General features: G+C 39.9%; 1 protein-coding gene across 31 annotated transcripts in view; it reads left to right on the forward strand.

The window, feature by feature from the left end:
• DTNA (dystrobrevin alpha) overlaps positions 1 to 19434 on the forward strand; it is a 385580-nt gene extending 366146 nt beyond the window's left edge. For 15 of the 31 annotated variants that reach the window (XM_019652072.1, XM_019652081.1, XM_019652079.1 and 12 more), the window contains 5 exons: positions 2892 to 3054; positions 5448 to 5537; positions 6922 to 7090; positions 10542 to 10674; positions 15801 to 19434. In XM_019652072.1, coding sequence (XP_019507617.1) covers positions 2892 to 3054; positions 5448 to 5537; positions 6922 to 7090; positions 10542 to 10674; positions 15801 to 16004 — 759 coding nt within the window. In that variant the 3' untranslated portion in view covers positions 16005 to 19434. Of the gene's footprint in view, positions 1 to 2891; positions 3055 to 5447; positions 5538 to 6921; positions 7091 to 10541; positions 10675 to 12815; positions 12865 to 15800 lie in introns of all 31 variants that reach the window. The other 16 variants (XM_019652093.1, XM_019652098.1, XM_019652099.1 and 13 more) reach the window with 4 other exon arrangements.
• Positions 19435 to 21598: the final 2164 nt, after the last annotated feature.

The raw sequence follows: 21598 nt of genomic DNA on the forward strand, positions 1-21598 counted from the left end.
ACTGGGGAATCTGGTGGCCCAAGCACAAGCAAGGCTGGTGCAGAGTACAGCCCCCATACAGCCACTCAGATATTGAAATGCAGGCCCACAGCCCCATACAGAAATCACTGGGTCCAGATATGTTCCAGAATTCAGAATAGTTCAGGTTTTAGAAATGCAATATAGTGCAGAGACCACATAAATAGCCTTACATCAGTTATGAAACAATCTGTGTTGTTGTTTTTTTCTTTTTCTGGATTTCAAATGTGCTGATAAGAGATGGTAAGCCTGTATTTCTGTACTGATTGTAAAACAACCCAAAGGCTCTTCTGCCGCCCTGGGCACTCACACCACTCCCATGACTCAGCACTTGAAAGGTTAGCGCCTGGCCCAGCGGGAAGCCCTAGGCCACTACTCCCACACTGCTCACTAGTAGGTCCATGTCCTGTGTCTTCTTAGCCTTCAGGTTGCTACCCCTTTCTATGCCAGTGAAGCATAAATGGAAGCAAGTGATGGTCACCATCACTCAGGGCCACAGCCCTGAGAAGCAGCGTGGTGCCCTGGGAAAGACCTGGGCTTGTAGACTAAATGCTGGGGATTTATTTTATCTCTGCCATTCCTGAGCTCAGGGACCTTGAGTAACCTAATTATCACCTCTGAGGCTCAGTTTGCTAACCTGAAAAATGCAAATAATAATACCTCATGGTTGTCAGGAGGATGCAGTGAAGTGGTTGGGATTAAAGTGCTTTGTAGACTGCAGATAGGTATTTGAATATAAGCTACTATCATTCACAACACTGATTATTAGAATGAAACCAAAAAATGTATGTAAAAGTGCCTAATGCACTGTAAATTATATATAAAAGTGAAATTGTATTATTATTGTAAACCTCCTACCACAGCAGAGGACCTGGCTTCCCAGAGTTGAAAGTGTAAGCCATGCAGTGTAGCCAAGAGGAGCCTTCTTTCTTCAACCCCTCTGTCCACCTTGCTATCTCCAGTCCCTCCTCCCTGTTGCAACTGGTTCTTTGGTAAAGAGGACAGGTCAGGAAGGCAAGGAGCCCTGGTGAGGGTCCTGTCTAGAAACTGATGCACACAAGGGCTTTCCAGGGGGAGGGCGCCCTCAGAGCACCTGACCAACATCTGTCTCCTTTGAGGGACCTTCCATCAGCCATACCTCATCCGGGTCCCCACAGCCCAGGCCAATCAGAGCACCTGGGCTCAGATACCAGCTCAGATATTCTCGCTTCATCTCCTGGGCAATTCTTTTCCCCTCTTTGAGTACTGGGATCCACAACAGCACATTTAGAGTAATGACACCTACTCCAGCGGTCACGGACAGAAGTCAGTAAGGATGTACATGAAAACCCTTCATCCATGGAAATGCGCGACTCAAACGTGAAGTCATTTATTATTGGGGTGAGACTCAGGGCAATACCAGGACAATTCCAGGGTAGCTCAGTAGCAGAGGTTTCATGGTAATGAGACCGAGCTGCCAAAGTTTGCTGGGGAAAACCAGACCCACCCTTGGGGCAAACAGGCTGCAGAGCAACACCAGTGGGCCAACCTCTCCTCCTTGGGCCCGGACAGACCATTCTGAGGTACTGTTGAGAGTGAAAGAGTGGACTCCTCAGCCCATTGGGCATCACACGAGTTACTTTCTGTGCTCTGTTCTGCTTTGTTTCTTTTGTTAATTCTGGGTTTTTCTCAACTTATAGATGTGACTTTTATGTGTGATGCTGAGCCCTGGAAAGCTAACAGCATGGCATTTTACAGGATTGATATTGTATGCTTTAACTGTAAGCTGCTGAACCCACAGCAGATATCTAAATCGAATATTCCAGAGCACTGCTCTCATGGTGCACATCTCAGGGGTTTGAATGGGTTGATGATGAACCTCTGGGCCTTGCTGTGGCAGAGTCCTCACTCTCCCTGGCCAGACCCAACAGACTGGAAAGGAATTTATGTGAACATCTAATCTGTTGTGTATGCACTAGAGGGTCTGGTTGCATTTTCTTATTCATGCATGACTGACTTCCTTTGTAAACTAATTATTAAAAAGAGAAGATGTTTCCAAGAGACCTCACTGTAGAGAGACAAAGCTATAACATTCAAGGTGTGACAGTCTCAGAATGTTTTATGCTGAAGGCTGTAGTACAGAGGTAAATGGCTTTCAGTTATTTTATACTTTTTTCTTTACTCATTTTTAATTTCCACTATTCTCACTGCTAGAATGCTGTTTTTTCATGGGCCAAGAGAAGGACATTTCCTACAGGGAAACAGTAGCCAAAAATTAGAAGCAAAGATTCCTTTTTTTCTCTTCTGCATTGGAATCCCTGAAATCACAGAGCAATTCGACAAAGTCAACTTTTACTGTATAATAGGGTTTAAACAATTTGCACTTTGTTTGACTTAATATGCACAATATTGCATGGCATGATTTGAACTATAAAGTATCCTGTATGGATGATGCTAAGACACACAGGTTGAAAATTTAGGAAGTGTAAAACCATATCCATCCCCAAAAAGTCTCCTAGTTTTTATTTAAAACATTCTCCTTCAACGGCTGTTTCGTCTACATAGAACTTCCTTCACAGAGAGAATAGATACACCTTGTAATTATCACTGCCTAACAGTGGCTTCATTACCTGGGGACACATCTCATAGATTATTGAACAATGCTGTACTAATACTCTTAGCTTTCAAGATGTAACCCAAGCCTCAGATAACATACAGTCAGGTCCTAAATTACCTGCACCTGCAACTCAGGTTCAGGATGACCATCTCGATTACTGAGGATTCCCTCCTGCTTTGAAATTTTATTGGTTATCATTTTTAACCTTTGAGGTGTTGGAATAGCTTTTTCTTGGGAGAAAAAAAAAACAAATTAATGACTTGCATTGTCTCTCCAGACCCAGGGGGCAGGTTCCCCTCGCTCCTCCCCCAGCCACACCATCAGCAGGCCCATCCCCATGCCCGTCCGGTCAGCGGCGCCAGCCTGCTCCACCCCGACTCACACACCTCAGGACTCTCTCACAGGGGTAGGTGGAGATGTACAGGAGGCGTTTGCACAAAGTAAGTGGCTTTATTTTTTTTGTTGTGTTCTGCTTTTATGTGACAAGTCACCATGGTCTGTTGAGCAGTCTAGTCGTCAGAGCCATACCATGGATATTCTAGGGTATTCCATGGCCTGGCCTACAAGCTGTTTCTGGAACGCTCTAGGTGGAATCCTCACCTCGCCATTTTACCTTCTTTTGGCTTCTATGGCCCTGCCCCATTTTTTTCCCCCTTAAGGTGTTTGCTCTTTAAGGGAGTAGAAATCCTTTCCCTAATATCTCAGGAAACTATACATGTAATTCATCTTCAAATTCTGAAAGATCTTACTTCCTGCTTTCTTCTCTTTACATTAAAGCAAACTCAAGATTGAGATTAAACAACCCAGCTCTTTAACTCTCAAGTGATCAAGAAGGATGTTGAGTCAACTTTACAGGTGCCCTAAAGAGTTGAATCACTGCCTCTAATATGGGGCTACATGGTGAGGCCTCCGTGTTAATAGAGGATTGCAAAGAATGAAGCAAATGAAAAACAGCATTCTTCTCCCACAGGCTGCCTCTTCCATTCACACACACTGGGGGGTTGTCCCAAGGCCAGTGATCTTATTCATTTGGAAATATTTTGATAGTTTTTTAAACTTTTTCTTGCCATTACTTTTTAAATTTATAGAAAATTAGAGAAAAAAATTCTCATGCCGACCCTCATCTTGTCAATCTCATTCCTAGAAGTAAACACTATTAATAGTTTGGTCCCGCTCAACTTTTTGCTTATATACAATATAAATAGATATGTTTGGGTATGTTTTTATAGATACATACTCTTTATTTTTCACACAAATAAGATTATACATCACATTTTGCTCCACAATTTGCATTTTCTTTAAATTAGCAATATATGAACATCCTTCCAGGCCCATACATATAAATTTAAGGAAGAGAGATATATTTGACCACTAGTTTTAAGGCAAAAAAAACCCCATAAAGTGAAAAAAAAAATTGACTTAAGAAAACCATTTCTAGTATATATGGCAATCAAGTTTCATAATTTTGGTTAGACATAAAGCATATACAGATCAGTAAGGAAGACATCCCCAAAACAAAAATAGGTGAAGATATGAACAGATAGAAGAAATATAAATTGCCAATAAATATATGAAAATAATTGTAGAAATAAAAATTTTACCTGGCATATACAGAAAAAAAATGTTTTAACATCAGTGATAGCCTTGGATGGAAAGAGTGTGAAGAAACAGACCTTTTCATCCATCGTGTAGAGGGACAAAATCTTATGTTTTAAAGGGAGAGAATGATGGACTCTCTATTATGAAGGAAAAGGAAAGATCCTTACAGGGTTTTTTTCATCTAAAAAAGAAAATAAATATAATTTAAATTATACAAAGTAACTCTTTTTTTAACTTTTAGAAGGAAAAATGTCCTTTCCCTAAATCTTATTTTAAAGAAATTTACAGTATTTTAAATTAAGTTTAACTGTTTGAGTTTTCTATTATAATTAATGTTTTATTGAACTACTTTGAGCTTTTAAATGTCCATGTATTTATCATTTTACTTATTTAGCTCTCGTTTCTGAGAAATGACAGAATGAAATGTGGCCTAGCTCACACAGAGCTTGTGCTGTAAGTCAGGTATTTGGAATCTTGATCGCATTTTCCCAAAGACATTATGGTGAAGAGCCTGCTCCATCTCCATCTAAGGTCCCAGGTCAGCCTACAAATCCCCATTACACCCTTAGTATGCCTGAAACATCATACTAATCTTTCTCTACCATAAAGAAACATGGTCTAAATTCCAGTTCAGGGTACCGGACATATGTTTTCTGCCCATGTCTTGGCAGCAGGAGCAAGAATCCTCACCCCTTTTCCACACTCTGGGGGTATTTATTGCACACAGATCCCATTCCTAAGAGGTACATATAATGGTAAGGGGGGCTCTGGTGGGAGATAGAAGCTGTGATGGCAATCAGAATCCAATGGGCTCAGCCACCAGGTAATGGCTGAAACGACAGCAGCAGCTAGGAAGCCATAGCGCTCCTGGCAAAACCAGTGTTTTCATCTGTGTGGGTTATTCATAAAGGTGACCACACATACTGCTTTATCTGGGACCATCCTAGTTTGTGCCAAGTCACCCAGTCTTATTAATACCACCCCCTTTCACTTGCAAAATTGTCCCAAGTTGGACAATAAATTATATTGTCCAAATCAGTTGCCAGGCCTTCCTACATCAAAGGAATGTATTGTTTTTCAGGAAATGAACCAAAGCACATCTGAAAAGGAGAAGTCTTAGAAGTTTTCTTGCTTTAGATTGTCAATAAAAATGATAGACAAACAGCATTAAATTTTGGAAAAAAGGGAAAAGCTCTCCTTTTTTTTTTTAATTGTCATTTCTTCTTCATTTAAGGTTCAAGAAGAAATTTAAGGAATGACTTACTCGTAGCAGCGGATTCCATCACTAACACCATGTCCTCTCTCGTGAAAGAACTGAATTCTGGTGCGTCCCTGGTCCCCGCTCAGTTGTCTGCTCATTGCAGAGGGACCCAAAAGTGCTAGGGGCCTCTGTTAGAGATCTGATCATTGCTTAATATTAAAAGATTTTTTTTAAAGCTCTACCGTGGTATTTTGTTAGTATATTCATATTTTTTTTAAGTTGTTGTTTATATTTTGCTAATGAAAAGACTATTAACTCAAGCTTAATAAAGTTTAAAAGTGGAGAAAACAATAGAGAAAACATTACAATTGATTTATAATCCTAGAAGCCAAAGATAATCACTGTTAACATCTACTGTGATCCAAAGTAATATGATGCTGAAGTTATTTTATAAGGTCAAATGTTTTATTTACTAATTTAGATTCTGTTCATTTGGAATGGGTGTCTCTTGGAATGAGGCTAACTTGAAACTTACCTTTGCAGTATCTCTAAAGAAAGATCTGCCCAGAAAATAAATAGCACAAAATTATGAGAGTCTCTTTATCCTAATAATACTACACAGAGTTTTATAAACTTTAACAGCGTGAATATTCAGATAACTATCTTACCTGTTACCAGTACAGCTCATCTATTCCTTAAAGCCCTCCTAGCAAGATATTTGCCCGGCAGGACTATGGCCATGTAGTTGAGATTATAACAAGCATTAAACTATATAAAATTATAACTTCCTTTTTTTAAGTTTTTTCAAAGAAAAAAAATGCCCTTTCCCTAAATTTTATTTTAAAGAAATTTACAATATTTTAAATCAAGAAATAAATCAATAATGAATAAAAGTTGAATATTAAAAAAGATTGGATTTAAATTTCTTAAAATCTATAATAAGAATTAATGAAAACTGTTACTGCTATTTTAAGTAAAGATTACCAAACAGGATAAAAATGACAATACTTAATACATCATGATTAATAGTTTGTACTCACTGCCCTAGCAAGTGATAACTAAAAATGTTATTCTTATTGTGGAAGTCTAAAGTATTATTAGTTTATATTTTTCTAATACTTTGAAATATTAAGTAAATGTAATACTATAGGTTTGTATTTCAAAAATTAAAGAAATATTAAGCAAAAGAAACAATTTTAATGAAGACTTCTATAAAGGGAGAAAACAGAAGTTTTAAGGAGTTAAGTCTGTTATTAAGACAGAAAATTCCTCATAGCATTTCTGAGACCAAAAAAAAATACAATACTGTATACCAATTGATTTTACAATAATTCATGTCAAGTATCAATTCTCATTTGAAAAAAAAATAAGCACTTACTTGGCCTACGTATAATAACTGTTTAGTGTTTTATACAACATAGGTTTATGTGAAGTCTGGCCCTTTATTGGCTGATCGTAAAAAAAAATCTAACAAGGCATTCTTTATTTCTTCAATTGTACCTAATAGAGGTGGGGAGTGAAACAGAGAGTAATGTGGATTCTGAATTTGCACGGACTCAGTTTGAGGATCTGGTTCCATCGCCAACCTCTGAAAAGGCTTTTCTAGCACAAATCCACGCCCGGAAACCTGGTTACCTTCACAGTGGAGCTACCCCAAGCACCATGCGCAGTGACATGTAAGTATCTTCTGCTTGGGGGTATTTTATCAGCAACAGAACACTGTAGGGAGCATAGGAAAAGAAAAACATGGTTGCTTCTTTTTTTATTTTGGAAAGGGATAATGCAGTTTTCTTTTCTACCAGAAGATGTAAAAGGGTGCTACATTTACATTTGTCAGTGTGGCTTCCCCACCATCAAAATTTCCAGAGAATATCAATAACCAAAACCAACAAGTGCTTATTGAGCACTTGGCTCACCCAAGGCTCTGTGCTAATTTTATACAAAATAATATAAAAAATCGCTCCCAGTCTTCCAGGACTCAGAGACTAGTTCAGGAGATTAGACATCCTATCTTCTGAATTTACTGTAGATGCATTTAGAGGACTCCACAATGCTGGAGAGGCCTCTTTCAGAATGGGTGTGAACAACATCATATAAGCACTGGGAATTGAAATAAGTATAGTCATTCGCCACTTAACAATGGGTATGAGTTCTGAGAAATGCATCACTGTGTGACCATCACAGAGTGCACTTACATAAGCCTTGATGGTGTAGCCCACTACACACCTAGGCTCTATGGTACAGCCTGTTACTCCTAGGCAACAAGCCTGTATGTACAGCATGTTACTGTACAAAACAACATGAGATCAAACCAAGCACAAGAGAAAATGATGCAACCAAGGGACATGGTAAACACGAGATGTATGCGGCTACTGCCAAGTTAACACAGCATACTGGTTTACAGCAAACTTTTTTTTAATAAATAAAAAGAGTACACTCTAAATAAAAGTATAGTGTGGTGAATACATAAACCAGTAACAGTCATTTATTATCAAGTATTATGTACTGTACATAATTGTGTGTGCAATACTTTTAGACAACTGGCAGCGCAGTAGGTTTGTTTACACCAGCATCACCACAAGCACATGAGTAATACATTGCGCTATGATGTTATGACAGCTACAGTGTCACTAGGCAATAGGAATTTTCCAGTTCCACTATAATATATGCACCATAGTATATGCAGCCCATCCTTGACTGAGATGTCATTATGCAGCACGTGACTGTAAATGTATAAAGTCTCATTATAAAGAAATGCAATTTGGTTGACTTGTTGAATATATATAAATCTGACCCTCGAAAGCCATTTTGCAAAGGTTTTTACCTCATTAGGCGTCTGAAGCTTGACAGAAGCCAGCTGAATTTGTGACATCTCTACTAGACTTTCTGTGATGCAGATCAGCTCGAAGTAGTCAGGCAAGGGAAACCAAAGCTGAGAGACAAAGGTGAAGGAAGCAGAGCCCAGCTTGGGATAAAAAAGAGTCAAACAAAGGAAGCCAAGAATGTGTGCCTTTAGGAGAGCGAGGCTCATGGAGTAAGTTGTGAGCAATGTGTACAGAAGCTCACCAAATGGCTTGAAAAGGGAATTGCTAAACATTGCAAAAACTACAGAAGGGTGATGGTGCTTAATCTGAAAAGTACTGCAGACTAGTCTACAAAAATAAACTGGCTGTTTTAAAGACCCAACGAAGAAAATAACCAGAGGCCTTGCTGGTGTTTTGGCTCTCAATCCAAGCAGTGAGTAAAAGACCAGTAATAATGGGGAATTATAAATAGACATGGTTTGAAAGCCAGCTGTGAAAAGGCAGAGCATAAGATCAAAACAAAACAGTTAATAACGTAATTTAAAATGGCAGTGAGCTGCTGCTTTTAATTTTAGTTTGCTCTCTTGTCCTTTCCTCTATAATTTAGAATTCTTTGATTTGTTTGCTAATCGAAATGGTGAAGTCATTGTCATCAGTTTAGTCTGGTAAACACATTATCTATTTGACTTTCTATAATTAAACTTTTACATGGTGGTCACTTAAAATTTCCTTGCTCTAATTCTAAGATCCAAGACTGTAGTTAAAGCCACCCCACTCTACTGTCCTCAGTATGCTGGTGGCAATTCTAGCTCCCAACAGGGCTGTATAAGAGTTGGGAAGAAAAAGTTCATAGAGGCCTCACAGACCTATTTAGGCTGGCCCAAAATCTCTAAAAATAATAAGAACATGTCGTACAGATATAAATAAATATGAGCAATGGCATTTGAGTTCTAATCCAGAAAGTTCTCCTTGACCACTCTTCATTTTAGGAGATATTTAAATATCTGTACCATCTAAACACGTACTGTGGTGGTTTACTTTGTTTTGTTTGTTTTGTTTTTTGCTTTTTTTAAAGATTTTATTGGGGAATTGTGGGAGGGGAGCAGCGTTGGAGAATTGGGGAAGAGGAACAGACAAGTTGCTGTCGTTTTGGTCTTCAATCTAGTTGTGGAGGACGTCACTTCACCGGCCCTTGTTGGTATTATCATTGTGCTATTCCCTGGTGAGGCAGTCACCCACCAGCCATTGGATGGCCGCTTAAGGCAGCCCACGGCAGCTCACGAAAGAGCACGCCAGCTGCTGGCCAGCCCCACAGCAGCCTATGCCGTTGCTGGCAACTCACGGCAGCCCAGCTCCAGGTCAAGCTGTTGTTCACCATCTTAACTGTAGAGGGCACAGTGTCACTGGCCCGCATAGGATCCCAGCCAGGGCCCTGCTGCTCAGAGCTGGCGTCCCACGCCAACTCTTAACCAATGCGCCACTCGGCTGGCCCAACATGTACTGTGTTTTACCCTGAGACTACTTTAGCCAATGATTTAGGTAGTAAATTTATGTTTAGTCCCAGCAAGAGCTTTATAGATACTGGATTGAATAGATGGAGATAAGGAGGTAAAGTCACACTTTAGTGAATGACATCAATCTTATCTATTCATTTCTAGTGGAATTGGACAATGGATTTCTTAGATTTAGAGCTAGCATAAATTTTTAAGATCCAGAGCTATGGGTTAGAGTATTAGCCTTCCTGACACCAATTAGCTGATATTCTGAGACCTGATTCCACTATAAAATTCCACTATAAAAATAAAGCACATGGGTGCACATGCCTACACACGTGCATAACACAGTTAAATTATGAACAAATGTCCTTAATCATTATTTCACTAGAGGGCTCACTTTCCTTATAGAAAGGGTTCTTGGAGTCCATTTAAAAACAAAATAAAACAAAAGCCCTCAGATTAGTAAAACTATGTCCACTCAAAAGAAAAGCCTGCCTTTTTAAAGGTTGACCAGTATTTAAAAGGCAACTCATTCCTGTAAACCCTAGGGAAAAAAAACATAGATGACCAATGATCACCAGCGTGCCATAGAAAATGTGCATGAGAGCACCTTAACTATATATTTCCTTAAACTTCCAAAGTTTTTTTGTTTTTTTTTTAAGTTTTCTGCTAGGTAACAGAAGACACTGAATGGAAGTTAATTAAAGTGAATAAGTGACTTGGAGGACAAAGTAAATGTGCCTCCATAACTTCAGCTAACACATGAATTTCACTTAGATTTTCCTTTTAAGATTTGCTCCAAAACTCCATCTGTGGTTTATTCCCAGGGTTACAGAAGATGGGGATGCCTATGTGCAGCCCGAGGATGAGAACTATGAGAATGACTCAGTCCGGCAGCTGGAGAATGAGCTCAAGATGGAGGAATACCTGAAACAGAAGCTGCAGGATGAAGGCTATCAGGTACACGGAGCCAGGTCCACACCACCCACCACCTCTGCCCCAGCCCCTCCAGAGCTGGGTCTTTTACATTCCTCAAAAAATGGGTGCCTTCCCCTTCCTTCCACCGTCCCTTTCTGGAATATTCTGACTACACTCTTTGGTCCATGTATTCTAGACACTAAAAATTTTAAGTACTTATAGGTATCACTTGCCGTGTATTCTTATAAAGTCTGATCTGGAAAGTGAAAAGAGGTGTTGTCATAATTAGCGGAAACATGATGACAAACAGGCCATACGCTACCAAGATCATGAGGAAAGGTGGTTTTTCTCATAGATAAAAAAAGGGACAGACAACAACGCACAAGGAAATGGAATAAGCATAAATAGAATACATATATCTCCTCCCTTGAATCATTTGTCCTCGGCCTACCTCATGTCAAATGTAAATAAGTAGGCAAGTAACAAATCTCCCCAAGAAATGTTGAGGGAACTATAGGCCCCATGTTCATCAGGGTGTGTATGGACAGATGGTCATATACTGGAGTATATTAATCCATCTGAGAATTTACTGAACATAACACATGCAATTGGGAATAAATGTAATTAGTAACTTATCCTAAAGAGGATCATTTTCCCCATGGAGAGCGTCATGTTTGTCTTTCCTATATGTTTCCTTTCCCTGTGATCCACCCGTGTTTTTGGGGGGTTCTGGGAGTTCAGGGGTGTTTTCCTGGTTGAGACTTGCTGCTCCCCAGGCCCCAGTGGATTATTTTATTGTCAGGTTTTCAGTCCAGTGGCCAGAGAAGGTTTTTTCCACATCCGTAGGTGAGCAGTGGCCCTCTCTTACTCTGTTGGTGAAGAAAAGAGAAGCAGAGAGAATAAATTATCCTCAATTTCTCATATGTTTATAAATTAAGTTTTGAAATATTTTCCCAAAAAGAAGGTAACAAGAGGGAACTTGAAACCCACCAACCCTCCCCGACAAGATGAAACAAAAGTGTTGCCTCTTTGGAATGTTCCATTCACCTTTTTGGTTTAACAACCACATTTCAGAAGCAAGTAAAATATTACTCTAGTCATACAAAAAATAACCAAAACAGTGACTATATATGTAATGCCATGCTTCAACACTGCAGAAACTGTCAGAGTTACCTGAAGTACAGACCCATGGACAAGGCTCTTTCTTTACTTCTATGGCCCGTCCACAGAAGGAAATTAACCTGGATGAAGCTGCCAGGGTGTCTCTGGGAACTCTGAGGGGTGGCAGTCCTACACGTATTTCTCTTGGCTCTTCTGTATAGCGGGAGAGAGAGAGATGGTTAAATAATCAGAAACTCTGGCTCACGCTGTTAGGGGCGCTTGTTAGGCCTCCCTCTTTGAGCTCATATCAGTTTTCAGATTTGGATGACAACAGTAACTGAAATTCTAGGGGGTTTTTATTTGTTGTTGTTGTTGTTGTTTTAAGGGAGGCAGCCATTCCATATAAAACATTAGATTTTTGTATTTATTTTAATGAATTAGGAATTTAACCTTGTATGAGTAAAATGAAAGGAAATTCTATTAATAGCTTAAGATCCAGTAGGAGCTTTTGCAATCTCTGGTAAATCTTAAGCTTCCTCTCTCTCTCTCCTTTCCTTCCCATGCCCAGTGAGTTCAAGGGAAAGGCAAAGAAAAGAGCTAGGAGAATATAACAGGCCTGTGTGTTTCCACTCAAGACGTGCCCTGGAGAATATTAAAGTGGTTTTCCTTGACTGCCCTGTGAGCATATGGTTGTCTGGTGGATCAGAATGCTACTATCATTCATTGGAGACTCTCTCTCTCTCTCTCTCTCTCTCTCTCTCTCTCTCTCTCTCTCTCTCTCTCTGTCTCTCTCTATGTGCATGGCTTCCAACCAAATAATTCACCAGCTTGACTGCTTCACAGACTTGACATGTCNTTTCCTTGACTGCCCTGTGAGCATATGGTTGTCTGGTGGAGCCAAATTCTTAAAATCTCAATATCTCTCTCTCCTCCTCTCTCTCTCTCTCTCTCTCTCTCTCTCTCTCTCTCTCTCTCTCTCTCTCTCTCTATGTGCATGGCTTCCAACCAAATAATTCACCAGCTTGACTGCTTCACAGACTTGACATGTCACCTTTCTTGTTTGTGTCCTTTGTCACCCACAGGTCAGCTTGCAAGGTTGAATACAATGTCCTTTTATCACTCTCCTCTCAAGTAAGTACCCTCTGATTTAGGAGGAAATGTGGCCACTGTACACTGAATTCTGATAACTTGCAACCTAAATTCACAATCACTCTCTCTTAGGTGATGCTATGTGATAAAATAGTCTCCTTCCCTGCTTTTGTCAAAGAATCATCCCAGTCTATGGAGCATTTCATTATAATCCCGTGTAGATTTGGCAAACAACCTTGGGAGTTGACTTTTTAACTCTATTAATTAGAAAAAAAATGGCACAGAAACTTCTATAAAGCCAGAGATGGCCCAGAAATACTCTGTGGCTGTGAAGCCACATCACCAGTCCACAACAGCACCCAAGTTTGAGCCTCTCTATCACTTGAGAAGGAAAAGCCCGGCTTGTTCAGCATTTCCAGAGATTGGTCAGCTCCTTAGTCATGCTGCCCTCAGGGCCCAAAACATTAAAGTAGTGTCCCTTAACAAGTGAAAGCCAAATTGAAACAAAAGAAGCAAACCATAGAGGAAAACTTCTGCAACCTTATATTTTTGGAACAACTGATTCAAATCCATTGCTCAATTCAGCAAGATATAACAATTTAAAATATCATTTATGTGGCATGTGATCACCTCACCCCAAGGACCCAACTACATACATAGAAAACCCTCAGTAAGTTGTTTAATGGAGAAAGAATAGCACTTGACTCGCAGGATCACTTGAGTATAATGGTCTGAAGCTTAGGCTCTGGACTCTAGCAGACCCGATTTCGAATATGTTTCATCAAATCCTTGCAGCATAAACCTCTATGAGCCTCTATTTCCTCTATACAACATTATCACAACACCTACCTCATAGGAGTTGTCCTCACTGGGATATAGTTTTTAAAGAGCTTAACGTTGTGGCAGGCACACTATAATTTTAGTGAGCACACACATAGATGCCTGGCACTATGCTCAGTGCTTTGCAAGTAATTCAGTCCCTGGGAGCTGCTGTAGTTATGATGGATGGGAGCCCCTGGGACTCAGAACTAGCTTGCTCCCTCTATTGTTATAAACAAGGCTAAGACTCAGCTATGTGCAATGATTCAATGCACCTTCAGCTACACTGTCCCATAAGTCTAGATGCTTTCTCTGGCTCCAGTGAATGGCCACTTAGATGTCCCCATTACAGTTCATCTCACAGTTATCTGGCCGCACTGGCCCAAGAACTTATATCTACTGTAGTTATCCAGTTTTTCCCAACCGTGGAATACCGTAAGTCTATAGTGCAGTTGATAGTCAACTCAATTCTGGCTGCTAAATTGGAAAAAGGGATGTATTATCTCCTAAGTGACATATCAATTAGTAAAGAATACATTCTAGCTCCAACACTACTGACCTCCTATCTCAGTCCCCAGGTTAAAATTAAGCAAGTAAAAATCAAAGCATAGTTGCTATTATGAAATATACTTTTTGAGCTATGAGGCCATTTTGGTGTGAAAGGAAGGATCTTACTGACGACATTCTCCTCTCCCTCCCTCCTTTGGGTTACAGGAGGTTACACCACACGCTCTCCCAATACATTGCGACTATGGTGAAAAAATTCCCAGAAGCTGTTCCTGAAAATATTCTCTCCAGTTATAACAAATCTAGTCCCAAAGGAGCAAGCCTTTTCCTTTAATAGCATTTTCTTCCTCTTAGCTCCAGCAACTTGATCATTTTTATTCTGCATATTATTTATACATCAGTAGCTAGTTCTTAGAAAAAATATATTTTGTAAAAAGTCTAATAAGTTGTCCTTGATATAAACCCAGGCAAAAAGTGGCATTTGGTTCTTGTACCTAAAAGCCAAAAATTTCAGTACTTTGTAAGTTCTTGGGCCATTTTTTAATCTTTGGTATAAATGTGGCAGTAAAACATTAACACAGCCATGGCCTCTGCCATTTAATGCATCTTGTACCTACTAGCTCCATTGCACAAGACTCTAAACATGAACCAGCCTGTCACTAAATCAGCCACTTAGGCAAAATTTGTTTAAAACTTGATAGAGCCCTGCAGAAGCTAGTGTCTTCCTTCTTTGCAGGTAGTTCTAGCCTACTGTAATTTTTCTTGATGTAGCCAAGAAATACAGCTAAAATTTTAGAGCAGTTTATGGTATTGAAATATATTTGTTGACTTTCTGACTGTGCTGCAAGACCAGAAATTATCCAAAGTGTATGAGTCTTTTATCCAAGGATCCCGAAGCCACCTTCACTGGCTCCAGTCAATTAGGCATCCGTCAACAGAGCCCTACATGGTAAGGGGCAGAGGGTGGGATGCCAGAGACATGGGGGACCCATCCTCACTCAAAGAGAGCTTTATGCCTATTTGAAGGTAAATATGTACTTATTAATATACGAACAAAAGTGAAGAGAGTGAAACCTGGTTTATTGCTTTTCAGCTAGTGGCCACTTTGGAAGACACAGTATACATAAAGATTAGCACTCAACTGAGAGCCCCACAAAACTCCATTGTGGCCCACTCAAATCTTGGATTTGTCCCTTGTCCATCCCTCTGGCCTCATGGTACTCCACTCCTTGGTCAGCCACAGCCTAGAAACTGGGAAGTTGGAAGATCAAAAGTAGACTTTTAAATGATTTTTGTTTTGTTTTTTGAATTAGCATGGCATTCTGATGGTGTCAGTGCTGTCATCTCCTGTCTAAAGGACAGCACAAATATTTCTGTTTGCATTGCTTTAACCCTCCGTATGTCTCAGGTACCCATTAACAAGAGACTCATCAAGAAGGATTCTTGTCCTCTCTTTCAGAAGGTGCACGCATTCATTCCTGATTGTTAGAAGAGAGGAGTAGAGCAAGTGTATGTGTGTGCGTGTGTACGTGTGTGTGTGTGTGTGTGTGTGTGTGTGTGTGTCGGGGAAAGGGGGAATCCTCAGCTTCATAACCCTATTTCAGAGAACAGTGCTCATTTTTAAAAAGAAATGACACATTCCTTATTCCCAGGCAAGCTATAGTCAGATGATGAAAGTAACATGCAAGCTGGTGATGAAGGGGAGCGCTGCACCCACCCCCACAGAGGAGAAGACAGCAGCCTGGCAGCAACCTCACCGGAGAGAGGAACCACCACACACAGCAACTCCTGACAGACCCCCCCCAGCCCTAAAGACGTGTTCTGCTGACTATAGTGCAGCTAACTTTGTGTTCTAAGATTTGTAGTTCCTAAGTGTGTGTTTTAAGAAGGAAAAAAAAAAAGACTGTTTAAAGCTAACTTATCAGCTACATCTTCGGTAACATGGCTCATCCCCGATTAAAAAAAAAAAAAAACAACCACAGGCTGAAAACCCATGCTGCTGTTACTTAGGATTAACAAGCATTTTAAACCTTTGCACATAATATGGAACCTGTTCCGTTTACAATGACAATATTAATACTATTTATAGCTAGAAGTTTGATTTCTGAATTCTTTGAGATTTTAGCAAAACAGTTTATTCTACAATGGACATATTTTTTTTTCCACAGCAACTGGAAAAAAACAACCACTTGCAATTATTCACTGACCCTGAGGGATTTGGTTCCTGAGTGTACAAACTCAGAGCCCGGACGCCAAGAAGGGTCCTTGGGCCTGCACGGTCTGCAGTTGTCTGCAAGTCTCTGTGAGCAGTGACTTGAACCAAACACACCAGGATAGTCCAGTCTCTGGGGCTTCTTTCCAACTTGAGGTTGTTTTCTTTCAAGATACTCTAACAAGTCAGCCATAGAATTTAGTGTAAATATTTTTTTCAAATAGACATCATATCCAAAAAAAAAAAAAGGCAACATTCAAATTATAGAGAATTTAGTTTTTAAAATCAGCACAGATCTTCTTAAAAACTGTGAACTATGTTTTGAAATACTCGTTACTAAAGCTGTTTATAAACCACAGGTGCCATAAGATCCCCAAGCGGACTAGAGTGATCTCTGCTCTTCCATGGTTGTGTTCTTTTCATATTAGCTTTAGGGAGCATGTTTCTAACAGCACCGCTCATCCACAAGTTCCCCTATCAGGTTGTTTGGAGGCCTTCAGCTTTAAATGTACAGGCTTAAAGTGCGCTTGCAAAAAACGTTCACTCTCCTTTTATTTCTGAATGTTTATTGCCTTAGCTGGCTACCTGGTGTTCTGCATGCAGCCTTCTGTGGTCATGTGACAGGAAACGGGCTCTTCTAAGTTGAGTTAGGATTTTGCACTCGGGGAAATGCTGATGTGCAAAAGAAAGGTCAAAGAAGGGAGAATGAAAGGCTCTGTGGGCGGTCCTTCATGAGGGCCCTTTTTTGGGGAGCTCTGAAGACCTCCCTCAGGGATTCTTGGGAAATGAAAGAGTAACCTATGTTTGCAAAATTTGATGAAATAAAAATCCTGCAGCATATTGGATACATTATACTTAAATTGGCAGCTTCTCTGGAATTCCTGCTTCTCCTTTAAAAGAGAGAACAGTGGTTCTCAAAGTGTGTTCCCTGAGCCGGAAGCATCAGCATCACCAGGGAATTTATTTAGAAATGCAAATTCTTAGGCCCCTACACCTACCAAATTTGAAACCTGGGGGCTGGACCCAGCAATCTGTGTTTTAATAAGGTGATTCTGATGCACACTAAAGGTTGAGAACCACTGCTTTAAAATAAAGTTGTATAATCAAATTTCTGAAAAAGCCTTATTCAGAGTAAACAAAGGTTCTGAGTCAACCTCAAAGCTTCAGCGATTTGATTTTGCTTCTAGGGCTGGCAGAAACCTTCTCCAACTCCACCTAGTTGGTAGTTGGTGGATACCCAAATGAGAGCAGACATGCTGACATCTTCCAGCTCCCCCTTCAGAGGGCTCTAAGATGTTCTTGTCTCTGCATTTGATCAGAAACCATCTCCTTGGCTGCCCTTTGGAACAAAATCACTTGCCTTGGGGACAGTAAAGCTCTTGGTTGGCATTAATAAGGAGCCCATTCTGTCCAATAATGTACTTAATTATACTTCCTTCCAGAGAACCAGTCTGACAAATGTCCCTGAGAACAGGCTGACACCAAAGTGGTACAACTGCACAGTTCTCAGATTTCTTTGCACAGATGGATTTTATTGCGGGTTTTGTTGTTATGTCTTAATGTTCATCTCCTTTCCACTGCCCATCTTCTGTGAAACCATACCTCTCTAGATGGAGCAGGTGGTCCCTGGTGCCTCATACTCAGTACTTAAAACCACTACATCTCAGTTACCTACATTACTTTCAGCTCTAAATCGTAGTCAGGTAGTTCTTGAACTCAGAACTCTGACCCTGAAAGTGGCATTCAGCCACTGACTGGACTGAGCTGACATCTATTGTCACTAGATGTTTCTACATCAGAATGTTTATCTAAGGTTTGAACTGTTTTGCTGATAATCTTCCCCCCTTGTCATAGCTTTCATTGCCAACTCCATCACATGGTTGTTGATACCATCGTACAAAGCCATTGCAAGGACTCTGGAAACTGCTGCCAATGACCAGTTCCCGACTAACCAGCCACCTTTTCTTTCTCTTAGCTCCACGTCAGCACTGAGACCAGACTCAAGCACCCCTGTCCTGTAATCGAGACAAAATGGCATGTGTTGTTTTGGGTTTTTGTGGTTTTTGGTGGGTTTCTTTCCTTGGCTCTCCAAATTTACTTTTGGGGCCTGTCCTAAGTGCAAACCCAGCAGGTTTTACCTATCCTGAAAATTAGATACAAATATATCTTGCAAGGGGTGTTTCTTTCTTGTTTCACAATGAATTGCACATCCATCTCCATCAGAGAAGATGGCCTATTAATGAGCACTGGTCTAACACAGCCAACCCTCCTCCACAGCACCATGTTAATGGAGGAGGGAAGAGTGTGAAATCTACTGTACGGAATACAGAAATCAGTTGTGGTTGGACGTCGGGGTAAGTTTGGTTGGTCAGAAGGAGATGTGCTGGAGATTGTGAAAAATGGATTCTTGAATGATAAGGCAGGGAAGGTTCATTTGTAAGTAGTAATGTGAACTGAATTGCGTAAGAACGTGGCCTTGTTGTGATATACTATGTATTTTCTTATATGCATGAGCCAAACCGTTGCATCATAATTTAGCACTAATGTCTGCTTTTATTTTGATCATCTTTGTCCACCCTTATTAGTTCTTGGCTGTTAACTGTAGATAAACTCATACATATAGCAACTTTTGGTTGCTGCAGTCACCTTGGTTCGATTCCATGCAAGGAGCCACAAACGAGAACTCCACTGTGTCCTCAGAAGAAAGGGCATTTTTACTTTTGAACCAAAAAGAAAAAAAAAATCAGAAGCATTACATCGTGAGGCTAATTAACTGTAAGACATTTTTAATTATGACTACTGTAATTTGACACCATTTGAAGTAACCAATTCAGAGAGACACTAAAGATTTCACAATATTCATTGGTATTGTAACAAAACTACTATTGTATGGGGTTTTTTGTATTGCTGTTAAGTATTGTTTTGTGTGTGTGTGTGTGTGTGTGTGTGTGTGTGTGTGTGTGTGTTGGAACCTCCTGGGGACATGTTATATTTTGAAGTGATTAAACTATTTAATTGTGTGTCTATATTTTGGAATGGAGTTATTTCTTCATTAAAAAATGTTTTTAAAAGCACTACATCTTGTGTGCTTTACTCCTTTGTTTCAATGAATCTTTTCTAAAGTAATAACATGGAGTCAGTCTGTTTAAAGGAAGAATACAAAGCAGTACTTGCAGCATGAAGGAGGGTCCGTCGACTGGGTATCAAGCAACTGATGTAAAATATCTCACCTTTGGGGACATGATTTTTTTCTAATAGAAAGCCTTGTTGTAACCAATATGGGAGACGGTTTTAAAAATACTACTAGCTAACATATTGAGTGCTTACTTTATATCAGATACTGCTATAAGAACCTTATGTTACCTTACCTGATCCTTTGAATCCACAGCATTAGCCAGGTACTTGGCAAATATTACATGCTCCACAATTATTTGTTGAATGAATAAATGAATTGGCAGCTTTTGTTTTGTTTGTGGTAGAGCTAGTGAGAAAGGAGAATCAGCATTTCAAACAAGTTCTCAGGTGATACAGATATTTGTCTGAGGACCATACTTTAAGGTGCAAGGCTAAAGAATTAAATAAGACAAATTCTGGGGAGCTTGTTACTGGTAAACAAGATACAATAATCCACCCCTGTACATAGCAAATAAAGATACTCAAGTCTAAGGACATGAACATGATGGAAGCTCTGTTGTCTTGGGCCACTCAGGTAACATTGCTGCAGTTAAACCATAACCAAGAGCACTGGAAGCAGCTGTATTTAAGGATTCTGCCCAAGAAGCAGCTTTTGCTCCAAGAGTTGAGGTCTCTGTCTCCATGGTACAAGGACTCACTCAGGAATAGACTTCATGAGACTAGTGGCCCCAAAAGGGCAGATTGGCAAAGTTGGGATAGGGTCAAGTTGGGTGAGAAGTTGGCAACATTTCAGATTCATCCTTCCAGCAGAGCACATCAGCTACTGAGACACCCAGGAAGAGGTTCTCTGGGCAACTTGGGAAACTGGGATCCTGCCCTCCGAGACTACGATGCCACAGATTACACTGAACGACTATGCTAGATGGAGCACACCCGCACACACACACACACACACACACACACACTTGAAATCTGAAAGATACAAATGCAATTAGAACTGGTCTAAATGGAAAATAATGCAGGAATATTTAGACTACTCATGGAATGATATGGTAGGCTGGAATACTAAGAAGCCCTAAAAATGATGATATAGAGATCTATTTATCAACATGGAAGTTATTTACATAAGTCAAAAAAAATAATAAGAGAGTGTAAAAATGACCCAGTGTTACAAATATTTGAGTGGCTATGCACAGAAAAATACTCAGTAAAATATATACCAAAAGGTTGATAATCTAAATCATGGGATTATAGATGATATTATTTTCTTCATCATGTTATTCTATCTTTTCCAGGTTCCCTACCATAAATATTTAGAGTAGATGGGTGGATGTGTGGATGGATAAGAAACACTTGGGTTGGACAGTTTCTTTGATTTGGTAACAAGGCCACTTGAGTTGGCTGGCATCTTGGAGGAGTAAATCTAACAATGAGAGTTTTCTATGCCTTCAGTAAACAAAGGATTCTCTTTTGGCCTGTAGAGATGCTCAATAGCACTATTATGCCACAGAACATTGGAAAATATGTTTGTTTGCTTTATTTTAAAGAAAACCTAATAAAAATATTGGAGGCTTATGAGTCAAGTTAAGTAACAACAATTTTTTGGTCCTCCTCCCAATCCTAATTTGTACAATAAAAACAAAAAATTGGGTAGAAACAAAGCAAGCAACCCAGTAATGCAGGCCATGCATAGTCTCCATCTCTGGCTCAGCTGTCTTGTGGTCAAAAGGGGCTGAATCATACCTGTAACATTGCAGTAGCCTCCTCCACTTTCCAGTCTCCTGATTGTGCTCTGCAGGAAGAATGCTACCGAGAGCAATTGTTCTAGATAAATGGTTTCTCTAGCATTCATTTTTCTGGAAGTCTCTTTGTGACTGCTCTTCCTTGATAACAGCTACACCGTGAGAATATCTAGGAAGGGCCAATTAGGCCAGCTCTCTGCTCTAGACTTCAAAGGGAAACTTGCTTTCGCTTTCTTTGCATTTCTTTTCCTTGGCAAATACCTTTCCTAGAGTGAAAGTAGGCCAACAGGATAAGTAAAAAGGTATGTGCTCATGGTTTCTGATGAAAAAAAATGACTGTTAATCTTACTGAAGCTTATCT

Source organism: Hipposideros armiger, unplaced genomic scaffold (assembly GCF_001890085.2).
Source record: "Hipposideros armiger isolate ML-2016 unplaced genomic scaffold, ASM189008v1 scaffold_173, whole genome shotgun sequence".
Lineage (NCBI taxonomy): Eukaryota > Metazoa > Chordata > Mammalia > Chiroptera > Hipposideridae > Hipposideros > Hipposideros armiger.